General features: G+C 36.7%; 6 protein-coding genes across 12 annotated transcripts; 2 read left to right on the plus strand and 4 right to left on the minus strand.

The window, feature by feature from the left end:
- Positions 1–39: 39 nt before the first annotated feature.
- LOC9314049 (F-box protein SKIP5) lies at positions 40–2,788 on the minus strand. Of its 2 annotated transcripts, XM_002877935.2 has the most exons (5): positions 2,500–2,788; positions 1,935–2,079; positions 1,773–1,851; positions 839–897; positions 40–622 (listed from the first exon to the last, which is right to left on the minus strand). In XM_002877935.2, the coding sequence occupies exons 1-5, from the start codon at positions 2,660–2,662 to the stop codon at positions 244–246; spliced, it is 825 nt and encodes a 274-aa protein (XP_002877981.1). In that variant the 5' UTR covers positions 2,663–2,788; the 3' UTR covers positions 40–243. The 2 variants fall into 2 exon arrangements, with proteins under 2 accessions (XP_002877981.1, XP_020879942.1); XM_021024283.1 differs by lacking the exon at positions 1,773–1,851 and having other exon boundaries at positions 582–622; positions 2,500–2,764.
- Positions 2,789–3,554: 766 nt separating this feature from the next.
- On the plus strand, positions 3,555–5,500 carry LOC9314050 (DNA-directed RNA polymerase V subunit 5C). The gene is made up of 4 exons (XM_021024289.1): positions 3,555–3,967; positions 4,670–4,846; positions 5,014–5,127; positions 5,207–5,500. The coding sequence occupies exons 1-4, from the start codon at positions 3,695–3,697 to the stop codon at positions 5,327–5,329; spliced, it is 687 nt and encodes a 228-aa protein (XP_020879948.1). The 5' UTR covers positions 3,555–3,694; the 3' UTR covers positions 5,330–5,500.
- Positions 5,452–9,283, minus strand: LOC9312324 (protein LNK2). Of its 5 annotated transcripts, none has more exons than XM_021024285.1 (9): positions 9,147–9,283; positions 8,934–9,024; positions 8,373–8,688; positions 8,153–8,282; positions 7,457–7,739; positions 6,574–7,272; positions 6,307–6,458; positions 5,799–6,136; positions 5,467–5,682 (listed from the first exon to the last, which is right to left on the minus strand). In XM_021024285.1, the coding sequence occupies exons 2-8, from the start codon at positions 8,955–8,957 to the stop codon at positions 5,809–5,811; spliced, it is 1,932 nt and encodes a 643-aa protein (XP_020879944.1). In that variant the 5' UTR covers positions 8,958–9,024; positions 9,147–9,283; the 3' UTR covers positions 5,467–5,682; positions 5,799–5,808. The 5 variants fall into 5 exon arrangements, with proteins under 5 accessions (XP_020879945.1, XP_020879944.1, XP_020879947.1 ...); XM_021024288.1 differs by having other exon boundaries at positions 7,457–7,753; positions 8,376–8,688; positions 9,147–9,172; XM_021024286.1 differs by having other exon boundaries at positions 5,452–5,682; positions 8,376–8,688; positions 8,934–9,197.
- A 2,607-nt stretch (positions 9,284–11,890) lies between these two features.
- Positions 11,891–20,118, plus strand: LOC9314051 (CSC1-like protein At3g54510). Of its 2 annotated transcripts, XM_021025615.1 has the most exons (17): positions 11,891–12,470; positions 12,540–12,683; positions 12,772–12,835; positions 12,921–13,133; positions 13,236–13,400; positions 13,486–13,784; positions 13,892–14,171; positions 14,269–14,547; positions 14,626–14,859; positions 14,943–15,661; positions 16,001–16,089; positions 16,676–16,770; positions 17,289–17,395; positions 17,566–17,638; positions 19,189–19,334; positions 19,575–19,673; positions 19,813–20,118. In XM_021025615.1, exons 1-10 carry the CDS (start codon positions 12,178–12,180, stop codon positions 15,108–15,110), a joined length of 2,139 nt encoding a protein of 712 aa, XP_020881274.1. In that variant the 5' UTR covers positions 11,891–12,177; the 3' UTR covers positions 15,111–15,661; positions 16,001–16,089; positions 16,676–16,770; positions 17,289–17,395; positions 17,566–17,638; positions 19,189–19,334; positions 19,575–19,673; positions 19,813–20,118. The 2 variants fall into 2 exon arrangements, with proteins under 2 accessions (XP_020881274.1, XP_020881275.1); XM_021025616.1 differs by lacking the exons at positions 16,001–16,089; positions 17,289–17,395; positions 17,566–17,638; ... (1 more) ...; positions 19,575–19,673; positions 19,813–20,118 and adding an exon at positions 16,982–17,062.
- LOC9312325 lies at positions 16,079–17,559 on the minus strand. Its single transcript, XM_002877937.2, has 5 exons — positions 17,273–17,559; positions 17,021–17,188; positions 16,619–16,762; positions 16,362–16,538; positions 16,079–16,255 (listed from the first exon to the last, which is right to left on the minus strand). The coding sequence occupies exons 1-5, from the start codon at positions 17,489–17,491 to the stop codon at positions 16,079–16,081; spliced, it is 885 nt and encodes a 294-aa protein (XP_002877983.1). The 5' UTR covers positions 17,492–17,559.
- On the minus strand, positions 18,373–20,047 carry LOC9314052. The gene is given in 6 exon segments (XM_021025617.1): positions 18,373–18,552; positions 18,554–18,793; positions 18,883–19,059; positions 19,147–19,290; positions 19,527–19,694; positions 19,788–20,047. Coding segments are annotated over 6 exon segments (1,017 nt in total). The 5' UTR covers positions 20,010–20,047; the 3' UTR covers positions 18,373–18,486.
- Positions 20,119–20,204: the final 86 nt, after the last annotated feature.

The following is a 20,204-nucleotide window of genomic DNA, read 5'->3' on the forward strand; positions in this document are numbered from 1 at the left end:
AAAATAAAAAAACTACTTTACTGCATAAAAGATAGTACATGCAACATAACTGAAACCAATTGAAACTGAATTCGCCCTAAAAAGGACATTATTCTGAACATAATAAGCATACAACAAAGGACCTGTCCGGTCTTAAGGGGAAACACAAAGTACAAATGAAGATGGATCATTTCCCATCCCACAGATTACTAATGTTACAGATTGAAGAAAAATATAAAAAAAAAATAAAAAAATCAGCAAAGATCACTGATAATCTACATCAAACCAGAAATAGAGGTAAGCCTTGGAATACATGACTCGAACACGCTGCAGAACCAAGTCTCCACTTGTCGAAACAGCCTTTGCACCTCCCTCGATCCTTGTCTGCAAAACTGTTACACTGTTTGCTCTAATCTTTTCAGCAACAGTTTCTTTCACTTCCACATGGCTCAAGATATCTTCAATGTCTTCATCTCCAGCAGTGCTCACGATTGGGCATGAGAGATGATCCAAAGGGTTTGTCTCACATTGAAGCACACATCCATCAATCGTTACCCTTCCACTCCTATGAAGCAAACAGCACCCGAGCTCTGCTTTCACTGTTAAATTCGCAAGCTTGCAGGTCGATAGCAATTCCAGGGCACTGCACAACAAACCCAACAACAAAAAGCCGTATACCAAAGTATTTTCTTTGCAATAAAAAACAACGACATAGAACAGGAAGTCACATCTTTCTTTTTCTTAAACCTCAACAGGAAAAGCGTTAAGCCGCAGCTTTTAAGAAGTTATTACTCCCAGAGAGATTTTTTAAAACAACTGCAGAGAGGAAATGACTTAAAAGGGAATATGAGCTCCAAACCTGTCTGAACCACGAGCACAGACGAGGGTGGTTTCATCAGGAATCTCTCCCCCACCGACCTGAACAAAGCAAAGATAATATAAAACTGAAACTACTATTGAACATTGGGACTTATGTATCAACATAATACCACCCATTTATGAGATAATAAGATTAGGAACTCCTTTAAACCTCAAGGCATAGAGTCTTCCACTTAACCGAAACTAAGGACACTGATAAGCCAACCCCTAATCCACACTGAGGTATTCTAGGGTGTCCATCGATATATTCATGATTAGATCACTATCATTCATATTTCTGCAACTCCATCTTTTCATCCTTATTCCTACACCAATCTCTATTCAATAGCTTTCATTACAGCTTACCATCTTTCCATGTGTTGCCCAGTATGAGAAGAGGACCATTACTGAGAGGCAGGTGGCAAGTGCATATAAGACTTTGAAGTCGAACTGAATTCTTTTTTGAGTTCTCACCACAGTCAAAGAATTTTAGTCATCAAGTTCTAGTTCTTTAACATTCGTTAAAACGCCCATGTCACAAACAGCTCGTGCTTAGTTTCCAGTTGTGACATTGGAAGTAATTGTGTGCAAGCTTAAGATGTCTATCATTTTTATTTTGGTACCTAAAATGTGGCATTGATCTCTTTGGATCTCTTCAATGAGAATAGATATGTTACCATATGTTACCATCCTCTCATGAGAATAGATATGTTACCATAAATTTACTACACAGATGTTGGTATAAATGGTTTAGATTAAGTCCAATAAATTATGTTTCACTTTTTGCGATTTCTGAAGTCTAAATTTTTTTGGGAAGACTAAAGAAACATGTGAAAGTAGACCAATTTACATTGCCATTTCTAGAGAAAGTTAAAAACGATTCTTCCAGAAATATCAAGCAATTACACGAGACATATATTCTTTGAAAGACATACCAGGCAAAGAGGCTTTTTAATCTGAATATTAGAAGCGCGATGATTCCCACCGGCTCCTATTAAAATGGTATCGCCGGGTCTAGAGGTGACAATTTGGTCAGGTTTGTGAACCCTTGTACGCATAACAAAGAAGTGTAAAGCGCAATTGATAATATCACAAACCTTGCTGCAGATACAGCTGACTCAATGTTGTGGAAAACTCCAGGCTGAGATAAATCCTTAACAAAACGGTCAACACGGAGCCACAAGCGAGGGTGACACGCCAGATATCGCCATCTGTGGCAAACGAGTGCTGTGTTATACCTATCTGCAAACTCAGAAGAGATACACAAAAAGCACTGAAATAGACTGTAATACGCCCAAGTCAATCATGCAAACAAAATATGAAATTTTCGAAGCTTCACACAACACAATACAGATCAAAACATAGCAATTCATTACAAAGACAAAAGCTTTCTTGCTGATACTGTTACATTACTACATAGCTGTATCACACCAAGTCATAGGAAGTGATAATTCATCATCGAGATTAGGATTGAATTCAATTATGATTTGACTGTGATCTGAAAAGTCTAAAAGTAGTAAATTTGAGACACAGAATCGTAATTGAGATGTGGAACATTGGTCAATTTCTAATTGAATTACCGATGAAAAGCAGAATTGAACAAACAAGTATAAAAGTATGAGAAAACCCAAGAAAAAGATGCGAAAAAGAAACCAAATTTACCTGGAATTGGAGATAGGAAGCTGAGGATATGCATGAGGCAACCATCGTCGAGATTGTTAATAGACGTGAGAGAATGAGGTTTCATTCTCTTCTTCATCCTCGATTCGACAATTCTCTCGGGATGTTTCTCGTTGTTGAGCTTTGAGATCTCTTGAATCTCCATGGCCGCTTTAGGAAGTATGAACCCTAACTCGTCGCCGTCGTTAATAACAGCCGACTCAATTATCCATTATTGACGACGTCATCTCGACACTGGTTATGTCCGGTCCAACAAAAACATGTCTTTATGACATTTGGTTATGATTTTTTTGGGGGAAAAATGTCATTAAAATCCCCAACTTATTCAAAACATTGATTTAAATCCTCAACTCACGACGAAACGAAATAAATATCAAACTTATGTTGACTTTCCAAATAAATATTAAACTTATGTTGACTTTCCAAATAAACACCAAACTTTCATTGACTTGGCCATATTAGGCATGACGTTAAGTGAGTTAACAAACAATGTTAACACCTGTTAGTGTTGATCAAAATACTAACAAGTATTCCTTCTAAACACAAAACGACGTTGTTTTGTCATAACTGTTCAATAAAATCCCGAGTTTTAAATCATACTCTATTTAGGGTTAGGGATTTTGCTCGATTTGGGGATCTAAGATTGACTTTAGGGATTTAATTCAATCGTTACAACAAAACGACGTCACTTTGTTGTTATATGATACAATGTCGTTATCAATTAACACATATGTTAACAGCCCATTACCTCCGTTAACGAGATCTATCAGACCCACTTAACGTCGTGCCTAATATGGGTAGGTCAACGAAAGTTTGGTATTTATTTGGAAAGTCAACATAAGTTTGATATTTATTTGGAAAGTCAACATAAGTTTGATATTTATTTCGTTTCGTCATGAGTTGAGGATTTAAATCAACGTTTTGAATAAGTTGGGGATTTTAACGACATTTTTCCCATTTTTTTGGAGTTATCTTATTGAAAAAAACAGAGGAATCGTAACCGTTGGTTGATTAATGCAGTGGACAGTCCAGATGTATTTTTAATGAGGCCAAAGTAACTAAGGATCCGAGAAGGCCCAAGCACAACAACACTCTCTCTTGCGTTGTGACAAGACAAATTCATAAAACCTTTCTATCTTCCAACTGCAAAACTCTGAAATTGACATCGGAGGTGAAAATGGCCGAAGAAGGGTGCTGTGAAAATGGTGAGTCGACGTTTAAAAATGGTAGCCACTGTATTTCGAAGACTGAGGACACCGGAGGAATCGACAGCAAGAGGTTTTACTTGGCTCGCACGACAGCTTTTGAGATGCTTCGCGACAGAGGCTACGAAGTTAATGAAGCTGAGCTCTCTCTCACTCTTTCTGAGTTTCGTTCTGTTTTTGGTGAGAAGCCAGACCTTGAACGCCTCCGTATCTGCGTTCCTCTCCGCTCAGATCCCAAGAAAAAGGTTTCAGCTTTTCTTTGTTCCACCTCTATTTTCGATTTGATTGTTATTTTTGATTTGAAACAGATGAAAATGTGAAAAAGGCATCAACTTTTTTCGATTTTGGGTTTGCATTTTGGTTTAACGCCTTCAAAGAGAGGAAAATGTGCAAAAGGCGTTAACTTTTCTCGATTTTGAGCTTACAGCTTGGGTTTGCGTTAAAACAGAGGAAAATCTGAGAAATGCATAAACTTTTTTGATTTAAGGTTTAACCTTGGTCTGGATTTGCCTTAAGATAACAAAAAAATTTCAACCTTTTGATTCTTGGGCATTTTCAGGGTAAGACTAGTGAGAATTATAGGGGTTTACTTTATCAGAGATCTTTTTTCTTTCCATTGATGTGTGGTTTGCGTTTGGTCTTGTTCTGTTGAATTTAGAGCTTTTGGTAAATGTTTTGAAAAAGTTGAAGAACTAATGGCATACCCATTTTTTCTTGGGGACCAAGAAAATTTGTTGTAGCAGTAAGGTTCCTCACATGGTGCTCTTGTGTTGTATCGAATGGCATGTTGCTTTAACTTTATAAAGGGAAAGGATTGGAGCATTTTAGGGTTTAGGGTGTCATTAAAATGTTATGTTTGAACAGCTAGTTGAGATGAGAATGTTACCAGACATATTCTCATGCTTTTACCTGTTTTTCACTAAGCTTATTGAAATGGTTTTATGCAGATCCTTGTTGTGTTCATGGGAACTGAACCAATCACCGTGAAATCAGTTCGTGCTATTCATAGTCAGATTTCCAACAATGTAGGCGTGAATGCTATGATTCTGATATTACAGAGCAAAATGAACCACTTTGCCCACAAGGAATTGACAACCTTCCCTTTTACAGTTGAAACTATCCCGGTAAGCATCTATCTGTTTTCCTACTTGATGAAACACTATAGCTCCGGATTTGGATCGTCTTGCATGAGATATTCTAATGAGGATCATGAAATTGAGACCTGAATTGGAAAGAAAATACATACTTAACTGAACAGTTACATGTTTATACTTATTGAATGTGCCAACAGATTGGAGATTTGTTGGTCAACATCGCAAAGCATATTCAGCAGCCAAAGATTGAGATTTTAAACAAAGAGGAGAAAGAACAATTGCTGAGGAAGCATGCCCTTGAGGACAAACAGGTCTGTTTCAATTCTGCACAAAGCTTCTTTGCCTGTTTGTGTATGCTATGTTTTAATGGATGTTTCTTTTCCATTTCAGCTTCCTTATTTGCAGGAGGACAGCTTCGTCAGATACTATGGGTTAAAGAAAAAACAGGTGGTGAAGATTACATACAGTAAAGAGCCTATTGGGGATTTTGTGACATACCGATGCATCATCTGAACTCTGAAGAAAGGCAAATTCGTTGCAGCTACTCTATGACTAATTAAGACACTCCTTCTGTTTCCCATTTCTTCTCCTCAAAACAGTACTTTATGTGACCTTGGTGTGTGCTTACAATTGTATTAAGAGATTGAATCTGGTTTTGAATGAGGAAAAAAACATTGCAAACTACACGAGTTTTCCAAAATGTAGTTGTCATGGAGGTACGTGTAACAAAAGAGGTTTTTGAAAAGTAACAAAAAAAAATCTAATTACAAGAAAGGAGCAATGAGGAGATTGTTTCAAGGGACGCAGAGAGATGTTGTCTAGTCTGCTGAAATTCCCAAAGCTCCTCTCTAACACGGCAACCTAAACTGATCGACAACAAAAGCAACACCTGCCTATTAGTTACAAACAAATCTGTAGACAAGCTCTATGAACGTATATAAAAGGGCATGGAAGCAATAGAGTATAGAAAGGAATTAATAACCTTCTAATTTTCACAACTTTCTTTTGTTTCCTTGGGATGCTTCAACAACCCTCTCACCAACAGTACTACTGGATCCAGAGTTGGGTGCATTCCCCAAAGCAAGTAAATCTGCAGGTCCTTCTTCCTTTTGAGCTTTCTGCTTATTTAAGTGAGTCTCTCGTATGATGCATTTAGGAAAATTCCCTTTTTCTTCAGTTCCCATCTTCGAAGAAGCGGGTGATTCTGGTCCTACCATACGCTTTGCCGCCAACATATCAAAAGGCCTATGAAAGAGCAAATGAGCCACAGTTCTGTCTGTGGGGTTGGTCACTGCTTCTGTATCTGGCATCCCAGCATATCTGTAGTATCAAATACAAAAACTAGTTATGTAAACCACAATTTGATATTGATGATGAACTCGGTAGCATTTATAAAAGGTTAACCCACATTTACGAAAAAGTATGCTTGTAGTGTACATTGTCTAAGTACAAAGTTAACCATATTGAATAATATGCATAAATTTGCTTACCTATATCTGGATTCTTCTCTGGGAATAACTTCCTGTTCATCCTGGCTAGTCTTGTTACTGTGGGCTGTATCACTAGTGTAATGTCTCTGAGCTGCGCTACCAGCCAGCCGGAATAAGCTATCCCTTATACAAGTCCGTGTTCCCATATCCAACTGCAGGTCAATAAAGGATATTAGTTACTCCCAACACAAAGTTCACCTACAAAGTACCGTAGGATTATGTCTGCGTCCTTTTTTAACATAACAAGTCAATCAACCATTTGGGTACCTTTGCTACAACATCCTGAAGCCGATAAAGAACTGAGATTTCTGCTGAATTATCAACAGCAGCAGCAAATTTGCCAGAATCATCTTGTTCCAAAGATGAACTAGGATCAAAGGAAGGCATTGCAGTTAGCCCTTGGAGATTAGTTTTGTCGACAAGCTGGAGTGGAATATCTTGGAGACAGTTTTGAGTAATGGATTGATCTGCTACAGGCACCTGATGAGAAAATTGCTTCTGTTGTCTTTGAATGGCAAGCATTGCCTGCATTTGCTGTCTGCGTCTAAGTTTTTCTAGTTTTTCCTGTGGTGTCATTGTTGAAGGCCGTGCAGAGGCATCTGTTGCCATGTTTACGGAGGTAGCAGTAGCAGGATTGTAGGAAGGATGCATCAACTGATTCTTAACATCAGGATGTTGGACGGCCGAAATTACAGGCACACTAGAATATGGATTTGCAAGATTACTAAAAGCCGAAGTAGCCATGTATTGGTTTGGCATATGTGAATAGTGTGATGTCCCAGATCCTTCAGACTCACTCTGCAGATTAACAGCCATCAGCGAAGATCGTGACGGTGTCAACTGATTTACCAACATTCCAGGTGAATTACTAGATGGAATCCTCTGACCGTACAGATCTTGAAATGCCCATGCCTCAGAAGTCCCAGGCGTTTTCGAAAACTTTATCATTTTATTTTGTCGATATGGCTGGTCAGAAAAAGGAAATGAAACGAAAAAGGTTCAGTGGAGCTGTAAAAATTAGGATGCATAAAAATTTGAAGACATAGTTACGTTCATGCTACCATCCGGATTGACAGAAACTATGTACATACTTTCATTCACTTTATCATAAACGTGTGAGCAATACGCAGCAGTCTGCTACGTGTAGTACCTGGTCCTCAACTGAGGGTTGACCCTTATGGTCACGATATTGGTTAGCCTTTAGAGTTACACGTACACTAGGCACACTTTGGGATGACGGACCATTGGCTTTTCCAGTCAATGGAAATTGCTGGTTCTCTTGTTGCTCAAACTCAGTTCTAATATCCAATCCTAGATCTTGAGAGTCCAACATTGATGATAATGATTTTGGACTATTGGATACATCTTTAGAAGAAGACCATAACTCATCACCACCGCTGAGACTGCCATCGCCAAATATAGGGACATCATTGCTGCAAAATCATCACTTGTGAGGATACTGTGTTAGATAGAGGCCGATGTGCATGAAATAACCATTAGTAGTAATCCTGAGGTTAGTGATGTCCTTTGATGTTGAAATGTACCTCACTTGAAGGGAAAAATATCAAAAATACGGGAAAAAATTAGCGGTGCTACAAGTTAGTGTTCTACAAATGAAGCAACTGCACATATTTTTTCATTATTTCACCTAATTCCTTCAAAACATGATATCTTGACAGTTCTCATCACAAGGATTTTCCACCACATTCACATCAGGTATCTTATAGTTCTTAAAGATTGTGTACGTTTGTCGAGAAGAATTCAAGTCAGCATTATATATGGCACAAAAGGAGTATGTCATTGAAAAGTTACCGCGTAGCTAAGTGATGATGAGAAGTAGTTTTACCTGAACATTCGATCAAGATCATCAAAACTACCAATGTTGGCCCAGCTGTAGTCATCAAAATCACCTTGCTCTTTACTCTCATCAGAGCTATGAAAAATATCAGGGCCTTTCCCAAGTTCAGACGTTTTCTCTGGTAAAAACAGAGTGAGCACACAACTTTAAAATGATTAGATTGGAAAGAACGTACCCAAGTAAAACATGACTGTTTCAAGAAACGCACTACCTCTTGTTGAATCATATCTGGCAGGCTCAGCTAAGCATTTTGAAAGTTGAGTCGCACTCAAATCTGGATCATCTTTTGTGGAGTCAGACCATGAGCTCATACAGAAATCTGGCTGAGGAGTCCCGTCATCAACATTATGGCCCGAAGTGCTCCCCAATTTATCATCATGGAGGTCAGTTTTAGTCCCAGTTATCTTTTGCTCAGCCGGTTTAGCTGTCTTAGTTTCTTCACTCTGTTCCTTCTTGTTAAGTTGTTTAAAAGGCACAATATGGTCGCCTGTCTCACCGTCATCACCCCATATCATATTAGTAAGCTGAAAAATAGGTTAAGACCATAAACAATAAGATTCAGGCACAATCAACATCTACTTGCGACTAAAACCGAAGGAAAATATAAACATGTAAGCACTAGGGTCGACTCTGTGAATCGAACAAGACACTAGAGTCTAGAGAAGAAGCAAAAAAAACTCATAATTGCAGGACAACCGATCGTTATCTCTATTCACAAGGATACAGAATTATACAGATTCCAAACAAGATAGCAACAGAAGAGACTTACCTCTTCTTCTTCCCAATCAAACATGACTTGAGACACAAAATCGAAACAAAGAACCTATATCACGCTCCCGAATTGCTCCACACATCGCCAGCTCCACAACGGAAAACAAAAACAACAACAAGATCAACAAATCGGATAACGTAAAGCCACAAACAATAATAAACGTAACAAATAAAAGAATATTAAACTGAAAAGCAACAAGCTTTGAAAAACCTTGATTCAGCAGAATCCTTCATGCTCTAAGGATATGGGAAGCGAAAGGGAGTTACAGTGGAAAAAAGAAAAAGAAAAAAAAAAAAAAGAGTTTTTTTGGTGGACTAAGAGAAATGTCACGTGCCAAACGAGTGGCTGAGAGGAGCGAACTGCCACGTCAGACGAGAAGGCCGTATCTAAACATGTGGCTGAGAGGAGCGAACTGCCACGTCAGACGAGAAGGCCGTATCTAAACATGTGGCTGAGAGTAACACGACTTGATTCCATGACAGCACATTTTGACTTTCTTTGGCTGTGGTCTTTTTTTGCTATTTTTATTTTTATATTTTTATGTGTTTATCTGATTAGTGTTCGAGGAAATAAGAGACACATTTTTTCTGCTTTTATTTTCTTCGGCTCCAATTGGTAACCAATTTTGAGAAAAAGAATAAGTAGGAATGTCATGTTCTTTTTGTTCCTCATTTTTTTTACCATTTATAAGGAATTTTTGTTCTATTTTCAGACATCTGGGTCCTACATTTTTCCTCTTCATTCCTCAAAAAAAAAAAATGATAGAACAAAATTATTCCTCCCCAAAATTGTAGAGGAACAACAAAGAACAAAAATTTAAAATTCGTTTTTAATTTTTAAATAATTTTAAAATAGCTTTTTTGATAATATTTACATATTTATACATAAATAATTCCTATATTTTTATTATATATTTATGTATAAAAAAACTTTTATCAAAAATTTAATTTAAATGAATCTTATGGCTTTGTTTTAAATTAGTATTTATACTAAAATAAATAAATAAATGCTTTCAAGTGAAAATTATATTATTTTAAAATAAAATATTTGAATTATACTATATTTTGTTTCAAATTAAAATAAAACATTAATTTTAAATAAAATATATAAACTAAATAAAATACATAATTTTTAATAATTATTATGTTAAATATTTGTTCAATTTTTTGTTACCATTTACCATAATCATTTGTTCAATTCTTATGTTCTTTTTGGTTCCTGGTTTTGATCATTTTCCTTTCCTTTTTATTCTTTTCATTCCTTTTTTTCCCTGTTCCTATTGTTCTTTTTTTTGTCACCAATCAGAGCCTTCATTTGGGTAAAATGTGTTTTTAAAAGAGTGGAACCAGTGTTCAACAGTAAGTTCACAATAGGCCTGGGCATAAAACCCGAAATCCGAAAACCGATCCGAAACCGATCCGAAAAATCCGGAACTTGACCCAAACCGAATAGTCACAAAATCCGAATGGATAATGAATTCTCCTATCCGAATTACCCGAACCGAATCCGATCCGAACCGAAAACCGAAAGGATATCCGAAAACCGGAAATAAAAATTATATATCCAAAAATATTAGTTATATTTAGTTGTAATTTTATAGCAAATAACAAAAATATCCTAGATTTGGGAAAAATTTTAGTTATATTTGTTAAAATTATACATATTTTTGCAAAATTTAACCAAATTTTAGTAAGATTAAACCAATTTTTATTAAGATTGAACTATTTTTAAGTTTTTTTTTCCCGAAAACCGATCCGAATCCGACACCTATCCGAACCGAAACCGAACCGATGACTCATAAAATCCGAACGGATAATAAATTCTCCTACCCAAATTATCCGAATCCGAATATATCCGAACCGAAACCGAACCGAAAAATCATAAAATTCGAACGGATAATAAACTCTCATACCCGAATTATCCGAATCCGAATATATCCGATCCGAATCCGATTTGAAATCCGAATGCCCAGGCCTAGTTCACAATTACAAAAGGGGTTTGTGTTCATAGAGACCATAATTTTTATCTTTTTTTTGTTGAACTAATTTAGCTTTCATAGATACCCACCTTTTTAAAAGTATTTACTTGTATCAATTTGTTGAAAAAGAACTAATGCTTTATCCTGAACAGTGCATCTATATAACGAAACTGTGGATATACAAATGGTTGCAATTGATATACATTTTTTTTTAATAAGTGTGTTTATTTTTCAATTATAATGAAATCATTTTGGTCCTTGAAGACTATATAGGTTGAAAAACTTCAGACCTTGTTAATAGGCTTTGTGCCTCGATTGTTTATTGATAGGTCCCAGATATAGGACAATCAATGTTGATCAAGAACAAAGACAAGAACACTTTGGTTCTCAAAGACTTTAGAACAAGTTACTATAATTTTTCTCCTCCCTTAGATTGTGCAATAAACATGCTTAAATACACAAGAAAATAAAGTAACAACTAAGGCACGTGAAACGTGGGTAAGTAAACACATTGCCACTAACTACAATAATTAAAATAACTAAAACTCTTGGCCACGTAATCTTCTTCCTCAATTTGTATCTCATCATTTATGCGCTTGTTTATCTACTTTGTATTCGATATCAAAGCGGATTGTTGGTAGGGGTTACTCTTGTTTCAAGATTGATCACGAGTTAAGTTAGACACAATAACATTAAGCAGTAAACATTGTTGCTAGCTACAACTACGAGGGTACGGTACAAGTATTGTGATAGAGTGAGTCTGAAACAAAAGCAAATTAGCATTACATATTGAAAATTAGACATGTGCTACTTTTTTTTTATACAAATTATTAAAAGACGCTAGAGAATAGGTTTCTAAAAACCTATAAGAACAAAATATGTTACAGACGAAAAAAAATAAAAAAATCATTAACATAAAAAGAGTGATGATTTTGTCTTTTAAATCTACCAATTTAAGCCACTAAACAAATTCCTTTCGTTCATCAAAATCCACAAATTCACAAAATCCACCTTTCACTAAACACTTTTGTGATTCTAATAAAAAAAAATAACATTTTGTTGTAAAACGAATTTTATAGTACTAGAAATTTCCTTTTTAGGGAGATGCAAAAATTCAATGATCACACTGCTATTTTGGTCGATGTGTAATAAAAAAGGAGACAAATGCGGCGTGGAGGCCTTGTGTTTACATGCAGCACAAGGAGGGCCACATGACATGACATCATGTAACTCTGTTTCACCTAGTCAGAGGAAAGAAAAAAGATGACGCCGGAAAGCTTGTTAGCGTCGGCGTCGATCAACATAGGTCTCGCCGTCGTTGCACTCTGGCTCTTCTCTGTGCTTAAGAAGCAGCCCCGCAACGCCGTAGTCTACTACGCTCGCCGCCTCTCCGATCGCCACCACCACCGTCCTCTGTCTCTACACTCTTCCCTTTGCCTCCCTCGATTCCTCCCTTCCGTTGCGTGGATCCCACGCGCCTTCCGTGTCCCCGAGGACGAGATCCTCAGCCGCCACGGCCTTGATGCCCTCGTCCTCATCAGGCTCTTCAAATTCGGGTGAGGATTTGGTTTTACTATTTATCATCTGATTAACACGATTATCAGATTCTTTAAAATATGTTACAGAATTAGATTCTTCTTGTTGTGCTCGTTACTTGGAGCTTCACTGCTTCTTCCGGTTGATTACTACAATGAGTCAGATTTACCAACACGAAAAGAGTATTCAATGGATGCGTTCACAATATCAAATATCACACGAGGTTCTAACAAGTAAGCATTTTTGTTTTGCTATGTCTTAATTTGCATAATCTCTCTTAATTGGAGTTGTGTTTCTTGATATCTGTGATAATTTTCCTAGGTTGTGGGTGCATTTCTCATGCTTGTGGTTCATTTCATTCTATGCATTGTTTTTGTTGCATAAGGTAAGCTTTTACTCTTGTCTATCAGTGACGGATTTTTTTTTTTTATAGAATAGGTTTATATATTTACTGGATCCTCTCCATCTAGGAATATAAGGAGATTCTTGTGATAAGGCTTCAGCAAATGAAAGAACTTAGACATCGTGCTGACCAGTTCACTGTTCTAGTCCGCCAAGTTCCTCTCTGCCCTGAGCATAACACTCGTGGCTGCACCGTTGATCACTTCTTCTCTAAGCATCATCGCTTTAGTTATCATTCACATCAGATGTTGTATGACGGGAGAGATCTTGAATACCTTTTGGTAAGGTTTGAAAGTTTGTGGTGGTATCATATTTACACTAGAATGGTTTAAAATTTTAGCGGTTTTTTCTTGAAAATGTGATGGTGGATCCTTTGTGTACAGGGAAAACAGAAGAAGCTTAAAAAAGAGATAGAATACAAGAGACACATAGACATACTTTCGAATGGATCACAAGAACATAAGCACATATCCACATCTGAAGAAAAACTTCAAGAAATTACCCATATGGTTTACCACCTTCAAAGTGAAACTATGCTCAGAGAGAAGGTACTCTTTACTGAGGTCAGAGTTAACCAAGTTATGTGTTTCTTTCTTATATAAAATTCTATATTTTGCGTAAATTTCAATGAAGGAGTTACCTGTTGCGTTTGTCACCTTCAAATCCCGAAGAAATGCCGCGCTGGCAGCTCAAACACAGCAGCATTCAAATCCTCTAGAACTGATAACCGAAATGGCTCCTGAACCAAGAGATGTATCCTGGAGAAATCTTGCTATTCCACAAAAGATTTTGCCTCTGAACAAGATCGGAGTAATCCTTGCAGCAGCACTTCTTACAATCTTCTTTGCTATTCCGGTCACAGCTGTGCAGGGAATTGCAAAGTATGAGAAGCTCAAGAAATGGTTTCCTCCAGCCATGGCTATTGAATTCATGTAAGGTTTCTCTTCTCCTTGACTATTATATTTTTCTCATAAAGTAACATATTATTGTTTGTTTCTTGATTCCAAAAACAATAAGATAAGATTGTTATTTGCAACAGACCAGGGCTTAGCTCAGTTGTGACAGGTTACCTCCCAAGTGCTATACTCAAAGGTTTCATGTACATTATTCCTTTCGCTATGCTTGGACTTGCCTATCTCGGCGGATCTATCTTCAAGAGTAATGAGGAGATAAAAGCTTGCAACATGGTCTTCTATTTTCTAATGGGAAATGTTTTCTTCTTAAGTCTTATCTCTGGTTCCTTGCTAGATGAAATTGGCGAATATCTCACTCATCCTAGAGACATTCCTAGTCACCTTGCTGCCGCTGTTTCAGCCCAGGTAAAGTCTATTATACACTCTTCAAATATATTTCAATTCCAAAACCGAATTTTCTTCAAAATAGTAACTTTTTTCTCACTTCCTTTTTTATATATAGGCAGAGTTTTTTATGACATACATCTTGACAGATGGGTTGTCTGGGTTTTCTTTGGAGATTCTCCAATTGGGACTTATACTATTTGATATCATAAGATCCTACACTTATGGAAGAGGAAAAGAGAGAACTCCTTACCTCTTTTCATTTCCATATTTCAGAGTAATCCCCACAGTTTCCTTATCGATAATGATCGGTATGATTTATGCTGTGGTCGCGCCATTGATGCTCCCTTTCCTAGTTGGTTATTTCTGCCTTGGATACATTGTCTACTTCAATCAGGTCTAGATTATCTAAAACCCTCTTTTAAGATGAGTGATTGTTTTCACACATACTACTTATTAACTCTGGTTTCCTCAGATGGAGGATGTATACGAGACTACATATGATACTTGCGGTCGATTCTGGCCATTCATTCATCATTATATCTTTGTCTCAATAATACTAATGCAAATCACAATGGTGGGTCTTTTTGGACTTAAGTCAAAGCCATCTGCAGCAATTGCTACAGTGCCTCTAATATTGATCACTATAGCTTATAACGAGTACTGCAAGATCCGCTTCCTCCCATCATTTAAACATTTCCCTATACAGGTACATATCAACTTTTCTGAGGAAATGATGGATAGTAACAGGGGACTCTTTTTTTATATCTACATAGTGTTTTTGTGGTGTAGACAGCAGTTGACATAGACGAAGAAGATGAAAAGAATGGGGAGATGGAAACACATTGTGTTGATGCTGCATCGGCGTACAACCGGCATCAACCTTGTTTAGAGCGTGTAAGCTCAGCGGAAGCACCAACAAACCTGAGCCAACCATTGCTTGGAACGGACTCCATATGAGGCTAGGGAATATATAGGGATAATGGATGTCTGGGATTTTGAAGCTTCTCCACGTACGTCCTCATGTGTTGTCACTTTGGATCGGCTATATTACATATATGGCCAAATGCTTATAGAGAAAGACTAGTTAGATTGAGAATGTTTAAATGCTTTTATGCAAGTTGTTTACTTCTAAATTAGTTTGGGTTATTATATGTTTTTTTTTTTAACTTGTGTTTGAAATAGTAACTTTCAGAGAATTTAACAGATTAGATAAATGTTTTCTTTATTTTCAACTTCTGTTCCACTTCCTCTTATGCTGCTTTCTCAGTCATTAATTAGTGGCATTGTGTCGAACATGTGGTGGGCAACATAGCATCTGCATTTTTCGGAAGCTTGGATTTCGGTTATTCTCATCCCGTACCTCACGAGATCGTCTGCCTGTTGAATTCCTCTCCTCTGCATCACCTCTATGAATCACTTATATGAATCGACAATGTACTCTACCACAATCGATCCCAACCATCACTTGCGACTTCCACCTGAATCGGAGCATCACCCAAGGGCCAAGAGTAAGTAAGTCGTAACGTAGTTTTCGTTTTCGTTAAAGATTTTAAGGACCTAATTCCATAGCTGATTGCAGAGCAGTTATTGACCATGAATGTCTTCTAATAAATAAACCATGATTTTGTTTCCTATTTCACCGATTCTCTGAATTTTCCCTAAAGCTAGTATGACACTTGCTCATTGCACCAATTTGATAGATTTGGAGTTGTAATAACTATCTTAATTCTTCTGTGAACACCTAAGGATGAACCCTAAGGATGAACTTTAAGGACAACATTTTCTGTTCTGTGCCAGAGTATAAAATCTCTTAGAATTTGGAGAACATTTTCTGTCTTATGCTTTAGGGTTACAACCTCACAACTTGAATTCACATCTCTGGAAAGATTCTAGAGGAATGGTGGCATGGTTAACTAACATTATGATCAGGATACATGTATGTTCTTCAACCCTACAATATACTTCTTTTCTTCATCCCATTTCCCGCATATCCATTCACATTTTTTCTCTAGATGCCTCATCTTTTCCTCGTGACCATTATCAGTCCTTGTTGTCTCTATTCCTCTTTCTTTTTCAAGCGTTTTGATTACCTTTGTCAGGAGCTGTTGGAATACAAAGATCATTTTCGTTGATTAGTTTTAAGTTTTAAGAAACAAGACAATTAAACAAAAGTCTTATAAAGGAGGAAAGGGCCATGATTTTGATTACTTTTAGTTCCATCTCTATAGAAATTGTCAAAATGTCCTGACTTGTTGGGTTGTTAACAAGATCACCATTGGCAATAGCTTTATCCTTCAACTTCTCTGTGTCTTTAAATTTCCTCAGCAGATTATGTACTGCTTTGCTGTTGCTACTTTTTGGAATTTTACTTTGACTGTAGTCGAACTGATTTATTTGTAAAATGGTTAAGTATAAGGCCAATCTACGATTTAAATTAAAGACTCGTAAAGTAACAGTAGTAGCACCTCCCAGCTTATTTTTGTGAAATGAATTGTTTCTTGACCAAGGTCATTGTTTTCCAGGTGTTGTTGTCTTTCTCCTATCTGTTGTAGTATCCTCTTTTCTTGGGCCAAGCTTTTACAACCGCGGATCATCGAGACTTGCTTCCACTAAACAGGTATGGTGCGTCCAAGTACATGCAAAATAGATGTAATATGATTTCCATTACAAAGAGATTTCCTTCACCTTTATATCCTAGGCTAGGTTCTTAAAGAAACTTATCCATATGTTATATCTTTTGGAAGAACAGAAGAAACTTATCGTCTGGTCATTTAAGGCAAGAGGCTGATTATCCTCTTTTCTAATTCCTTATAATCTTGTTTTTACAGTGAAAAACAAAATGTTCTTGATTGGTTGTGAGGACTTACGTGATCAGGCCTTTCTCTTCCTCTCTGTGTTGCTTCTACTTTATTCAATTTGTCAAGATTATTCTGCAGTTGCTCTCGCAGATTCTTGTAATATTTGATACAGTTTCCAACCTGTTGACTGCGATACGTAGAATGTTTTGCTTCAATGTAGAACCTATACCTGTTTGACTGCCCAAAAAGTTCATTACCCTGCATAATAAGCTTTTAACAACAGTACAAGTACTCAATGTTCTATTTTATACAAATGGTTACTCGGGTTTCTATGTAGTTCTCGTAGGTGTGTTGATAATCCCTCTCGAGCTTTTTGAGTCGCTTCTCTGCTTTGGAAACTGACATGTGCACAACTGGATCAGCGTCAGGTGACATCTTGTCGCGGTAAAGTTTCCCTAAACCCTTTTCATTATAGTTGCCTACAATACCAATAGAGTTGGATATTTTGTTGACATCGTTGAGCTGAGTAGAAGCTTCCATGCCACTGATTGCAAGAATTTTCAAAGCTGCTCCTAAGTATCATTTGAAGGAATTGCTCTTTTATGTTCTTATAGGAACGGAAAAGTCATAGCTTGAATGAAGCAACCTATCACAATTGATTATCCAAACTCGTGCACCCCACGCCAAGTAAGTCAATGGCTCATCCTTGAAGATATCTTCTTTTGTATATTATGTTTAATTAAGATGATGTCTTTATTAAAAAACATTGGAAAAATAACCTCCTGGAGGCATAAAATATAAAGAAATGCTTGAATTCAGTGTGATGATATGAAAGAGAGAAAGTATAGTTTGACCAAAAGCCACATCACCCAAGTCAATGGCTTTTGGTCAAAAGGGTTTCAAATATAAGCTACCTTATTGTAAGACAACCCATGGATGCATCAGATACAAAGAAATGATTAATTTGATAGTCTTAAGTTTATTTGATAATATGTTAGTTGTTAGTTAGAATCAATTGGGTTGGTAATATTTGGTTAACTTGTTATAGAAAACATTAAAAAAATAGTTTAATATATCACCATAAAGGTTTTTCTTTGGGGACTTGGTCTTGAAAATCACCCTCAAAATTCGTTTCAACGATCCAATGGTGAGATGAACCGAAAAACTTTGTGGAAATTAATCGATTGAAATCAACATTTCGTATTGGATTTTAGTGATTATATGAAAAAGATAAAGTCATAGTTTTGACCAAAGCAGCTTCTGATTCTGCATCCCAATCCAGAAGGCTTTTAAGTTTATTCTGGTGATATATGGTTAGTTGTTTAGTAGAATTTCTCTGTTCATAGCCAATGATCCAATGGCGAGAATGTTGAAGTCTATTCGAGAATGATTTGGTTGCTTATATTGATCTGGTAAGGAAATATTGTAAAATGCATTGTATCATAAAATGAATCATCAATGTGATTTACAACATGATAGCTTAACATGTTTGTTCTTCAGTTACATCATCCATACATATATAGGCATCTTGCTTTCTATTCCGTGGAATAGATCTTAGCATGTCTTTGAACTGATAAAAGTACATCTCTGAAGTTACCCTTTTCGGCAGCCTTTTCTTTGTGAAGCAGTTTTGTGCATCTCCCTGAAACTTTTCTTCAAATCGAGCAAAAATTTCTTTTCTGCATCACGTTTCTCACCTATGCATTTACATTTTTCCCATAGAACCCTCATTTTTTCGGTGTATCCTTTTTCATTTTTTCTTGCAAAATGTACTCTGTCTTGCAAAATATTCTCTAACTCCTTATTCTCTTTCTCAAACTATCTGATTATCTTCGTCACAAGCTAGTGGCAAATAGACATCATCACATTTCTTAGTTTTAAGAAACAAGCCCATGAGTAAAGAGGAGAAATTTGCTGTGAATCTTCATTACCTTTATTAAGACACTTGTAGAATTTTTCATATTGTCCAGACTCGTGTGGTTGCCCATTAGTGCACCATTGGAAATAGCCTTTTGTGTCAGCTTCTTTATCTCTTTAACTCTCCTCAACAGATCATGTATAGATTTCTTGTTGCTAGTCCGTGGAACTATTCTTTGAATGCACCTGAACTGATTTTATCATAAGATGGAGAAGTAAATATTCAAAAGCTTATTTACGATAATTATCTAAGAGACGTTTAGTAGGAGTAGTGGTACCTCCTCATTAATTCTTTTGACGTCAATTGTTTCTTGGCACAGGCCATCAGTGTATTGCTCTTTGTTTTCTGCTTTCAGCTGCTGCAGTACCATCTTTTCTTGTGCCAAGCTTTTACGACCGTGCATCAAGAAGAATTGCTTGCCCTAAACAAGTATGGTTCACCCCGGGAACACATGAAAAATACATGGTAAGATTTACTGACCTATGATCAGTGCTTCAATTTCGTTTCCTAGGTTGCTAGAAAAAACTGATCTATGGGAACAGAACAATGGTAATTGTTTGGTCATAAAGGCAGGAAGCTGATTCATTTTTTAATTCTAGTAATTGTGTGTACGGTGATAAACAAAATGATATTGATTGGGTGTGAAAGATAACATACATTTGTAGGTGTTTCTCTTCCTCTTTGTGATGCTTCTTCTGTATTCAGCTTGTCAAGAACATTCTGCAGTTGCTCCACTACATTTTTGCTGCGAACGATACAGTAGCCAACCCAGCGACTGTGATGTCCTGGATGTTGTAAAACAATGTAGTACCTATACCTGTCTGACTGTCCATAAAGTTCATTATCTTATAAAACTGGCCTTATAAGTTTCTAACAACACTACAAATATTCACTATTTTGTTATGTATTGATGCTTACTTGTAGTTCTGTGTACTTCTTGTAGGTGTGTTGATAATCTCGCTCGAGCTTTTCCAATCGCTTCTTTGCTTCTGCAAATGATGAACGCCCAAATGGGCCAAGGCATGGCGACACTACGTTGCAGGAAAGTTTCTCGGAACTCGTTTTACTATAGTTGCATCCTATACCAACAGGGATGGATATTGTTTTGGAAGTAGAAGTTTCCTGACCATCGGCTTCCATAGCTTCTTCTGACTGTTATATGTATTTTAGCAAGCAAGTTTTTATATGAAAGCCTTGACTCTTGTGTTGTTATATAAAGGAATGAGGAAAAATCATTGTTAACATAAAACAACCTATCACAACTGAGTATCCAAACCCTTGCACCCCACTCCAAGAAAGAATCTTCTTTTGTATTTTCTTTCTTTTTGGTTATTA

Source organism: Arabidopsis lyrata (assembly GCF_000004255.2).
Source record: "Arabidopsis lyrata subsp. lyrata unplaced genomic scaffold ARALYscaffold_5, whole genome shotgun sequence".
NCBI lineage: Eukaryota > Viridiplantae > Streptophyta > Magnoliopsida > Brassicales > Brassicaceae > Arabidopsis > Arabidopsis lyrata.